The sequence below is a fragment of the Rhamphochromis sp. 'chilingali' genome (assembly GCF_963969265.1).
Source record: "Rhamphochromis sp. 'chilingali' genome assembly, chromosome: 2".
Lineage (NCBI taxonomy): Eukaryota > Metazoa > Chordata > Actinopteri > Cichliformes > Cichlidae > Rhamphochromis > Rhamphochromis sp. 'chilingali'.
The window spans coordinates 26,625,698-26,635,701 of record NC_137930.1 but is presented as its reverse complement, the minus strand read 5'-3'; the positions used below and the strand labels follow the sequence as shown (position 1 = coordinate 26,635,701).

The 10,004-nt window shown below is 40.4% G+C and overlaps 1 protein-coding gene across 3 annotated transcripts; it reads right to left on the bottom strand.

The window, feature by feature from the left end:
• Nucleotides 1–232: 232 nt before the first annotated feature.
• Nucleotides 233–9,399, bottom strand: LOC308388676 (T-box-containing protein TBX6L-like). 3 transcript variants are annotated; one of them, XM_080869526.1, is made up of 9 exons: nucleotides 6,159–6,234; nucleotides 4,976–5,081; nucleotides 2,519–2,621; nucleotides 1,868–2,032; nucleotides 1,631–1,777; nucleotides 1,441–1,517; nucleotides 1,237–1,307; nucleotides 878–1,085; nucleotides 233–740 (listed from the first exon to the last, which is right to left on the bottom strand). In XM_080869526.1, the coding sequence occupies exons 1-9, from the start codon at nucleotides 6,199–6,201 to the stop codon at nucleotides 557–559; spliced, it is 1,104 nt and encodes a 367-aa protein (XP_080725652.1). In that variant the 5' UTR covers nucleotides 6,202–6,234; the 3' UTR covers nucleotides 233–556. The 3 variants fall into 3 exon arrangements, with proteins under 3 accessions (XP_080725652.1, XP_080725653.1, XP_080725651.1); XM_080869527.1 differs by lacking the exon at nucleotides 6,159–6,234 and adding an exon at nucleotides 9,260–9,399 and having other exon boundaries at nucleotides 236–740; nucleotides 4,976–5,114; XM_080869525.1 differs by having other exon boundaries at nucleotides 238–740; nucleotides 4,976–5,114; nucleotides 6,159–6,292.
• Between the last annotated feature and the right edge of the window lie 605 nt (nucleotides 9,400–10,004).

Below are 10,004 nucleotides of genomic sequence, written 5' to 3'. Positions count from 1 at the left end.
TGATCGCATTTCCACACTAGTAGTCTGTCATTTCTTTATCGAGTCAGACACTACGCCAGGGCAGTCTATCATAGCTCCGTTCTTCTTGAACGGTGTCTGACACGTTGTTGCACATGGTGTTAATTGGACTCATTGAAGTGTGAGGTAGAGCGGTCTGTAGGTGTGTTATAGAACAGAATGGATCGTTTCACTTTTACATTCATTCTCACATTTATTTCTCAGCTGAGAGAGAAAAAACAAAACAAAAACACAATATACATGTTAACTTTAAAAAAAAAAAACTAAACTTGAGCATAGACAAATCTCAAGTTAGACTGACCAAAAGATATATATATATAAAATACAAAATAACACAAAAGCTAAAACCTCAAGCTAAACAGATTTTTTTTTTTCGTCCATTAAAACAGACTATTTTAAGTTGCTGCTGTATATAATCCAAGCTAATGGAAATAAAACAAGTGGAAGGTCAGTTATTCCTCCATGTCTATCACAATCCTTTAGTTCTTTCGTATCGTCATCATCCAACAATTTCACTACCTTAAAAAAAGATCAATCTTTACCAAGTTGTGTATGACAGGACAGGGCTCTGGCTCCAGTCTGCTGTGGTGTTATACTGGTGGAAGTAGCCATGTTGTTGGATGCAAGGTTCAACTGCAGAACGTGAATTAGGAGGGGGGTGGAGGATGATCTGCGCACCGTCTGGATCTCTGGAAGGGTATGGGAGCATACCATACTCAGACCTGCATGGAAGAGTCACACGGAGGTTAAATGTAATGTGACTGATGCCTGGTGCTATTCATCTTGATCTCAGGTAGTCTTTGAGTGGGTAGAAGTGTACCAAGCATTTAAACAATACTGGTTATTTTTAAAATCAGACCTGTATGGTTGGTATGGCACGGAAGCAGGCACCATCTGTTCATCACTGCTGCAGTTGTACTCCCGCAGCACCAGGGGCTCAACGTGTATATTCTCAGACGGCTCCAGAGCTGAGCCTGAAAGGTGACCTCCCTTCAGTGACTGCTGTGTGGAGGCCCGACTCTCCTCAGTCTGTGTGAACTGAGAGGTGGAGAGCATCCTCTGCAGGCCTAAGAGGGAAATGCAACATTTAAATCTCGGGAGTGTCGCCACATTTTCACACTGCTTTGGCACAACTTACATCACCATAAATTATTTTCTTACATTTTCTTTTAGTATTCATTTAGTAAAAACTTGAAGATAAACATTACAGAAGCTTACTTGGAGAGCTGTTGCTCAAGTCATCCCTGTCCAGTGTGGGTCTCTTAGCACGGGGGCTTTTATTTGACAACCTAAAATATATCGTATATAATAATTTACATGTTCTTTCCAATTAATGTTAATTTCATGTTTACAATGACCTAAATTAAGAAAAACAAATTGAAAAGTATAACAAAATTTAAGTCTCCTGAGAGGCATTCTTACCTCTTACTGTGAGAATGAGTGCCTCCTTCCCTGAAGCCTTTAGCGAAGGGGTTGTGATCAATTTTCAGTTTGGTAATCTTTGAAGAAACAAGAAAAGACAGTTGAATTGGCATTGCAGAATTCTGTTAAATAAAAAGGATGTTCTGCACAAAAATTTGAATGTTATTGACTGTTTCTGGCAGATTTGAACCTTTGGGTTTTGGTAAGCAGTGACTGCAGTGAACGCCGTCTCTGGGAATGAGAAGCTCTGCACAGAGCCCCAGCGGAGAGTGTACGGGTTATCTGCCTGGACCACATGAAACCTCGGGTAGTAGCGATGCATGGAGAGCAGGATGATCTGATTGTAAGGACAAGAAAGCAAATGGTCAAATACAGTGAAGACGACAATATAGGAAAAAAAAAAAAAGGGGGGGGGGGGGTGTCTTACATGGCCATGCTGATCCAAGGTATTGTTGGTGAGCTTAAGCTTGGGGAAAGATAGTGGCTGCTTCATCCAGTGCCTTCCTGGCGCAGGAGAGTCTGGGTGCGTGTATGTACGACACGGGGGGTGGGGGTCTGCTGCTCCTGCGATCTCCCAATGCTCCTTTTTCCACTACAGAGAAATAGTGAAGTGGGGCAGATTCAAGTGTGAGACTTCAGGATGTGTATAATTAAGCAAACTCTTCACGAACCACAAGAAAACCCTACAAACTCACACATGGGGGAGAGAAAGAAAAAGAAAAAAAGCACTCCTTACAGTACTTGACAACCCAATACACTATGCTAAAAGGGAGTGACCCAGTTGGATGGGGATGATTAAAGGGAACAATGCATGAGCTGCTGAATCTATGGAAGGTCAACTACTCCTCATTCACTGATCGGTGATGCTAATTGATTGGGCTTCCAGCCGAGACTGCACTTATAGGCTTGCTTTGATATGCAGCAGTGAACGACCCAGAACGGGCAGACTGAGGTCTGGCTCCAAACTGCAGCCTTTTACAAACAGCACTCGGCTCACTTTAAGGCCAAGAAAGAAGGGGGGTGGGTGGGAGCGAACTAGCTACAGCACACAATCATCGCTTGTTGCATGCGATCATACCTTGTACTTGAAGCCATCTACAGGAACAATGTCCATCGTGATGACGTAGTTGGTAAAAGGCTGGAGCCTGGATACCCTGACGCTGCAGTGTGGAAACATCCTCCTGAAAAGGCACGCACCAAGTCAGAAGCAAAAATGTGGCTCAAATTAAAAATAAACAACTTTTTAAACACTTAATTTGGGGATTTCTTTTTTGCATGCAGGTCCATTTCAAAGTTTCTTCTACCCAGAAACCTGAAAAACAAAATGACGCGCAAAACAGGTCATCCACTTTTATGTGGCCTGCATGAAACAATATGTAAAAATGCACTTTGTGTAGTCCTTTTTCAGGACCTTGTATTGTCACCACCAAGGTTTTTTAACCCCCTAAGACCTGAACGCTTTTAATGGCATTTTACCTGACTTATTGTTTCTGAGAAAAATGAGATCCACATATGAGGACATTCGTTTTAAATTTCGATAGAACAGTGGCAGTATAATGTCCTCGAATGTGGGTGTCGGGCCCTTGTAGAGCAAAGAGAGATCTTTGAAAACTAAAAGAAAATACACTCTGGAAGCTACATGAAGATAAACTGAATTCATTGAAAAGCAGTCTTTTCTAATTTTCAGTAAAATGAGAAAATGCTGCTGGATTAGTAACCAGATTGTGTGCTTCACATCGTTCCTGGAAATAATATTTTATTTTGGAGTCATGGAAGTGTTTTAAGGAAAACACAGAGGTCCTTTTGACTATTTATTTAACTGTACCCACTGGATGTGTAACATTCGTCTTCAAAGTTACACATGTTATTTTCTACTCTGTGTTCTAGAGCGTTGACACTAGAAATTAGCAGTTTCAAGTTTCAATCCAATGAGACATGAAGCCATTCACATGCTGCTGTCAGATTAAGGAAAGGGAATACCATGGAGAGGCTAGACAGGCCATGACTATGAAAGACGCAAGTCAAGTTTACTCCCTGAAGTGCCCGTGTCTGTCTTCCAGTGAATGCATCTGCGTTGTCTGATTGCAAGTAAAAGCAGCGATAGAAAATTTAACTGTATAGCACAGTGAACTCCCTGCAAAGGGACAGTCTGCTTTATTAAACAACAAAAGCAACCTCTTCCTGAATCAATAGGCAAAGATTTAAAGATGGGTGCAACTTAAAGCTTTCTTATCTGCTTTTATTAATGGTAGGGGAAGTACTTCTTTTATTTAAAGTAGCAATACCACAATATACCATTACAAGTAAAATACATTAATATATTCAGGTATTAGCAGCAATATAAGAGTCAGCATCCATTTATGTATTTTCATTATTCCTACCTGTAAATACCTACTAAATTGCCACAGGTGTGCATTTACAATAACACCAGACCCCTGTTGCATGTATGGGTTGCACGTGTCACTCAATCAAGTGAGCTATAGTGTGACTGACAGAAGTCATTTTATATGTGTATTCTTTAGGATTTAACTCAAAGACATCAGACGCTGCTACTGCAGGGCGATTGTGGCTCAAGAGTTGGGAGTTCGCCTTGTAATCGGAAGGTTGCCGGTTCGAGCCCCGGCTTGGACAGTCTCGGTTGTTGTGTCCTTGGGCAAGACACTTCACCCGTTGCCTACTGGTAGTGGTCAGAGGGCCCGGTGGCGTCAGTGTCCGGCAGCCTCGCCTCGGTCAGTGTGCCCCAGGGTGGCTGTGGTTACAACGTAGCTTGCCATCACCAGTGTGTGAATGTGTGTGTGAATGGGTGGATGACTGATTGTGTAAAGCGCTTTGCGGTCCTTAGGGACTAGTAAAAGCGCTATACAAATACAGGCCATTTACCATTTCTTGCCTCAGCCAGAACACTGAAGATGGGTCAGTAACTCAAAACATACTGCCAAGGCAACAAAGAGGTGGCACACTAAGGCCATGTTGTGGTCTAGCCATTCTCCAGCCCCCAGTCCTATAGACAGTCTGTGGAGGGAGCTGAAGCATCAAATGCCAAGTGGCAGCTAAAAAACCCTGAAGGAGTTACAGAGTTTCTTTAAAGTGGAGTGGGCCAAAATCGCTCGTGAGATTATTTCACTCAATGCTTATTTCACTCCATTACATGCACATCAGTTAATAACTTTTATGGTTCTGTCTCTCACCATTAAAATGTTCATTTCTATTGAAGTGAATTAGCAGGGGGATCAAATAATCATATCGCCCAACATTCAAATAAGCAGATAACACATAGTATCAGAAACGCCAATGCAGTCAACTAAAATTTAACTAAAGTTAATTAAAGTGAAAAAGACTGCTAAAAAAAATATAGCAACACCTTAAAAGAACTTCTTGAAACTGAAAGACAGCAAGATTTTCAGTGAGCCAAACTAGTCATTCTAGCAGTTCTCCAGCTGTTGTGAGAAATACTGATGTCATGAAAAACTGCTGAAGGCACAACACAAAGCACTCTTTAGTGAGCAGAACATGTTCCAAGTATCAGCTTCATTACCTTCCATGTTTTGTGATAATCATCTCTGTACCGATGCTGTGAAAGGACTGCCAGAGATCAGCGTTCTCCAGGGTCACCCTGATGCCACTGGGCTGGTATGGGTGAGCTAACAACGACATGCTCTCATTCAAACTGGAGTCTTGGAAATGAATAAAAAGAATACAAGTATACATGTAAACAGTTCTGCAGCTGTATTGATAGAACCTGGGAATGGTTTACTGCAGCATGAAAAGCCAGCCTCCACATCTGAAGAGGCCTTCCACAGGATCAACAGTTCTCCTCAAGCCAATAAAATATGAATGTACACTCTCTCTGTAAGAGTTTACCCTTTTTTTTTTATTGTTGTTAGTTTGGGTGCTCATCTCGCATAAGTTATTATTCACCTACAAATCATTACATTTTTCAGACTATAAGGCGCACTTAAAATCCTTTAATTTTCCCAAAAATCGACAGTGCGCCTTATGTATGAATCTGGTTGTGCTTACTGACCTCAAACTAATTTTATGTGGTAGCCGGCGCTCAAAAATCTGTCAAAAATGTTTTAGTACAACTTTGGTAAGCTAGGAACCTGCACCACTTGATGGATTGGCCCAAAACTCTGTCCATCCATGAAAACAGAATTTATTAAATTTAACAAAGTTAGAAGTTAGCGCGCTAGTTTCCACCTAAACATGATATAGCATGTTCTGACTGAGAGATTTCTGAAACAAGTAAAACGTACTGCTCTGCTATCACTTCCAACATAAATGAAGACCGAGAAGTAAACAGCAGTGACTTTTTTAGGGTTACTGAAGTTGGGCTACCTGGTATATAATGATGTGGTACGTGATGGCTAACGACATAGCTATGTTAGCATAAAAAATAGTGAAGCTGGAGGATGAAAATTAAGTTTTTTTTGTATTAGTCATTGATATACATGGGAATAGAGCAGCTGCCAGAGAATTCAACATTAATGAATCAATGGTACGGAATTGGAGGAAGCAAGAAGAATGACTTATCTGATGGTTTTGTTTCGCTTAATGCGTCTTATGTATGAAAACAGACTGTTCAACAGTGCGCCTTGTAACCCTGTGTGCCTTATGGCTCGAAAAATAAGGTAATTTATTGTCTTTCTAGAAGATTTTTTGTGTGTCATTTTAAACATGCACATTCATGCAGTACATGGTGTGATAACTGAACTTACCAGCGATATGGTGCAGGTTATCATGTCCTCCTGTCATCTCCATCACAATCACCCTGTGAATCCCTCAAGCTTTTAAACCAAATCCAGCCTTGAAATGGTCAAACTGTAGTGAGAACACTCAGGAGTTTATATCCTTGATCTGTGGGCCTTGAACTCGATTGGTCATAAGAAGAGGGGTGGCCTTTTTTGGGGGGTGGGAGGGGGGGGGTTTACCTGCTATTTAGTTTCTTTATTTTTCTTTTTAAAGGGCTTGTGTGCAACCATTTGTTGCTTTTTTTTTTCCAAACACTGCTATTTAAATTTGAGTCTTGGGAAGAAATAAGATTTTTCCATCATATTAAACCATAAATGTATCCAATAAATTAGTATGTTCCATTCTTTATTTGGTCCATTGACTGCATTTACACGTAGATGGTAGAAATCACGTCTGAACACACCTTTAAAGCCCTCAAAGACAGAAAGGCGGTTGATTTGGCTTTGATGCAAGAACTGGTGTTCTGCTATGTTCAAGGCACACAGTATGCGTGTACTAGACCTGAAACCCATAAAAATATTAATTCCCTACTTTTCTCCTGCATTCCCAAAGAAAACGGACAGCAACCATTTAAAAAAAATGTGGGCTGGGGGGAGGGGGGGGCACGACCCCTCTCGGCAGCTTTGAATGTGTATTGAGAACAAGCTGTTTGAGAGTTTGTGTCTAGCCTTGACAATGATGCTAAACTGGCCAAATGGCCTCATTTACTCAAGCCCCCGCCACACACCCACTCACTACTACTCTCTGGGAAGAGACAGGCAAGCAGTCAGAAGCCAGTTCAAATCAAAGACCGGTGGCAGAAGAGTTGAGCAGCTGTGTTAAAGTTTGAAAACCAAATGCTAAGGATAAAAACAGAAAAAGTGCAAATAGAAAACATCCCTATCTATCTATCTGAAGATCTCTCTGAGCCGTTTTTGATCAAGTTTCAACAGATTTATTTGCACTGAGAGTAATTATGATTAAAATCCTTCATCAAAATTGCCACAGTTCCCAAACAGATACAAAAATGGCATAATGTGCATCTTTTAGCCTTCCTCTGCTTACAAACCACATACAGTAATTCCCATATGTTTAAAAAAAATCACTTTAAAGAACAAAGGAAGAGGCCTGCTGATGCCAAATTTTAGAAGACAAATCTGGATGTTAAAAGTTTCTAAGTCTTTAGGAATGCATACTTCATAGTGCTGTCAGATTATTTACGGTCAGATTTCCCTCTCTACATTTTACAGCCATCTTATAAGGAAGAGTGGCTCGCTTGCCCTGTGAACACATTTCTCCTCCAAATAAAGGGCATGTTGAAACATTTCTCCTCTGCTTAAGTCAACTTCAGGCTTGAAGATGGAATTTGGTCTGCCTACGGCATGGATCACCTCTGAAAGTATGCCACAAAGTCTGTATGGAAAAGTCATAATTTAGCTCTGCTAATGACATTTCATGAGAACAAAGCCTTTTATTAGGAACCAGTTGCTTCTTTACAGGGACATTTGATTAGCATAGTTTTGGTCCCCTTACACTGACAGTTTACTGACTTCAGAGTTGTTCAGAGTGATCACCTTCATTTAATGATGAAACATATCCATCTTCTCTTCCAGGATGACACTACCTCAACCCACAGGAGGCATCATTGGCAGTTATGTAAATCATATCCTTTTAGTCACTACTAAATCCAAGTCAGCTTTAGACCGGTGTGTTGCATTGTTCTCACCACATACAGGAAAGAAGGATTTTCAGTCCTTGCATTAAAGCTCTAGGGAACTTAAGATTAACATCAATAACATGTTGAAGAGAACATGTGGTAGCCGAACACCTCACCAAGACATTTTTGCTGAGATTTGCCTTAATTCGTCACCCATCACCAAAGTTTACATCCTCCCTTTGCACTTTTACCCATGTGATTTAAAACGAATCAAACTGAAAACCACCAAATGATGTTAAAAGGTGAAAGCCACACTATTGTAGGTTGTAAGATATTATCACTAACATTTCTTCTGCATGTCTGTCGTTTTGCTATTTCCAATGCATCAGTTCTGCTGCAGTAAAAATATCTCATGCCACAGGAAATTCTGTGGTTTCAGCAAGTTAGTCTAAACTGCAGCTCAAAGATGCAGCGCATGACATCACCACTGGTAGTTTACACACTTGGCTCTGCTCAGCTCACTACCTCGTGGGCCTTTTCCTACACAGAGGAAGTATTTGCAGCCCACCAAAAAGGTTTTACCAGAGAAAAAGAGGGGAAAGCGTTTTTTTTTTTTTTTTTTTACTTTTACACCAATTCAGGATTTTTAATAATGTCAACTCTAAGAAGCATATTTGTTTACAAAATGGTCACAAATAACAGGAAAAGGCATTGATTTTTGTCAGATAAGACGATGAATTCATCTCCTTCAAAAATACTGTAAATGCTTCAGCTAGAACCACAGTTACTGCCAAATGCAATAAATACTGAAGCACTTCCACAGGTAAGTGCTTACGAGCTTTATCTTATGATTGCCTATCAGGTATGCTTTTTGACTTGTGCTATGTTTAAAGTGATAAATGTTACAAGGTCAACAGTAATAAAATAGCTGGCTCCTTTTTTTTTTTTAAATGAAGGTGATACATGCGTGCAGCTTCATGCATACAGAGATGCTGTCTGACTAACAGGATATGTGTGAAAAATGTGTTAAAAGGAGATTAAAAATTGTGAGACTGCGACGAGAATCTTTGGTCAATGCTGCCACCTACTGGACCCTAAATGGCATGAATACCTCCAAATCACTTTCCTAAAAAATCTGATGTCCTCCTGATCAAACGTTCTGCGTAATTAAGCCTAAAGTAAGAGAATTTAATGTTCACTTGAATGTATATTTATTATGATGAGACAGATTTTGAAGGATTTGTTTTTAAATTTGTGATTAAAAAGGAGGTCCAATATTCTAAAACTGTCTGAATTATGTACAGGCTTATTGTAATGACTAAGCACACCTGTGGCTTCTGTGGTTTGGATAAAACTGGGGGCTGCCAAAGTGAACTAATGAATTTAGTATTTTGATGAAATTTTAAAATAAAATGAAATGATGTTTCTCACCTTACGGAGCAATCAGACTCCTGCGTGGACTGACAACCAACTCAAACCACCAGCAAACAATTAGCTATGGCTTGGACTGAACCAAATGATGGGTGAGCACTCAGATGCTCTAATTAGTGCTGTCAAATCCAGAAAAGTGGAAAATAGGTGCATGCTGCAGGTGGGGAAAGAAAGCTTAATTGACAAAACTATTATTGCTACCAAGAAGCAGAAGACAAAACTGAAGTAAAAGGATTCTGTGAAGTTAAAGGAATCAAATCAAATCCATTCATTTCATTGAGAATTCAAATTTATTTATGTGGCTTTGAATGCAAACAACAGCTGCCTGTCTCTAATACTGTAAGGTAGTCCCTACAGTATTAGAGACAAGGCCAGCAATCTGATGATCCCCTATGAGCAAGCACTTGGCAACTGTGGGGAGGAAAAACTCCCCGTTGGGAAGAAACCTCCAGCAGAACCAGGCTCAGGAAGGAGCAGCCTTCTGCCATGACTGGCTGGGTTTTCAACTGTTGTTTGCATGACTGAGATGGTAAGAGCCTAATTAACCCCATTATACCCCAATTATTAGTTATTTCCCTATTAAAATCGTCATAGTCCAGTTAGAGCCAAATAAAGATATTCCTTCTTCCACCTTGTCCAGAATTAATTGGCTAAAAACTAAACTTGGCGCCATCTCCTTCTCAAGTACAGGTCCCTGCTCACAAATTTGCCAGGAGCGGGTAGAATAATGCTGGCCTTCATCATG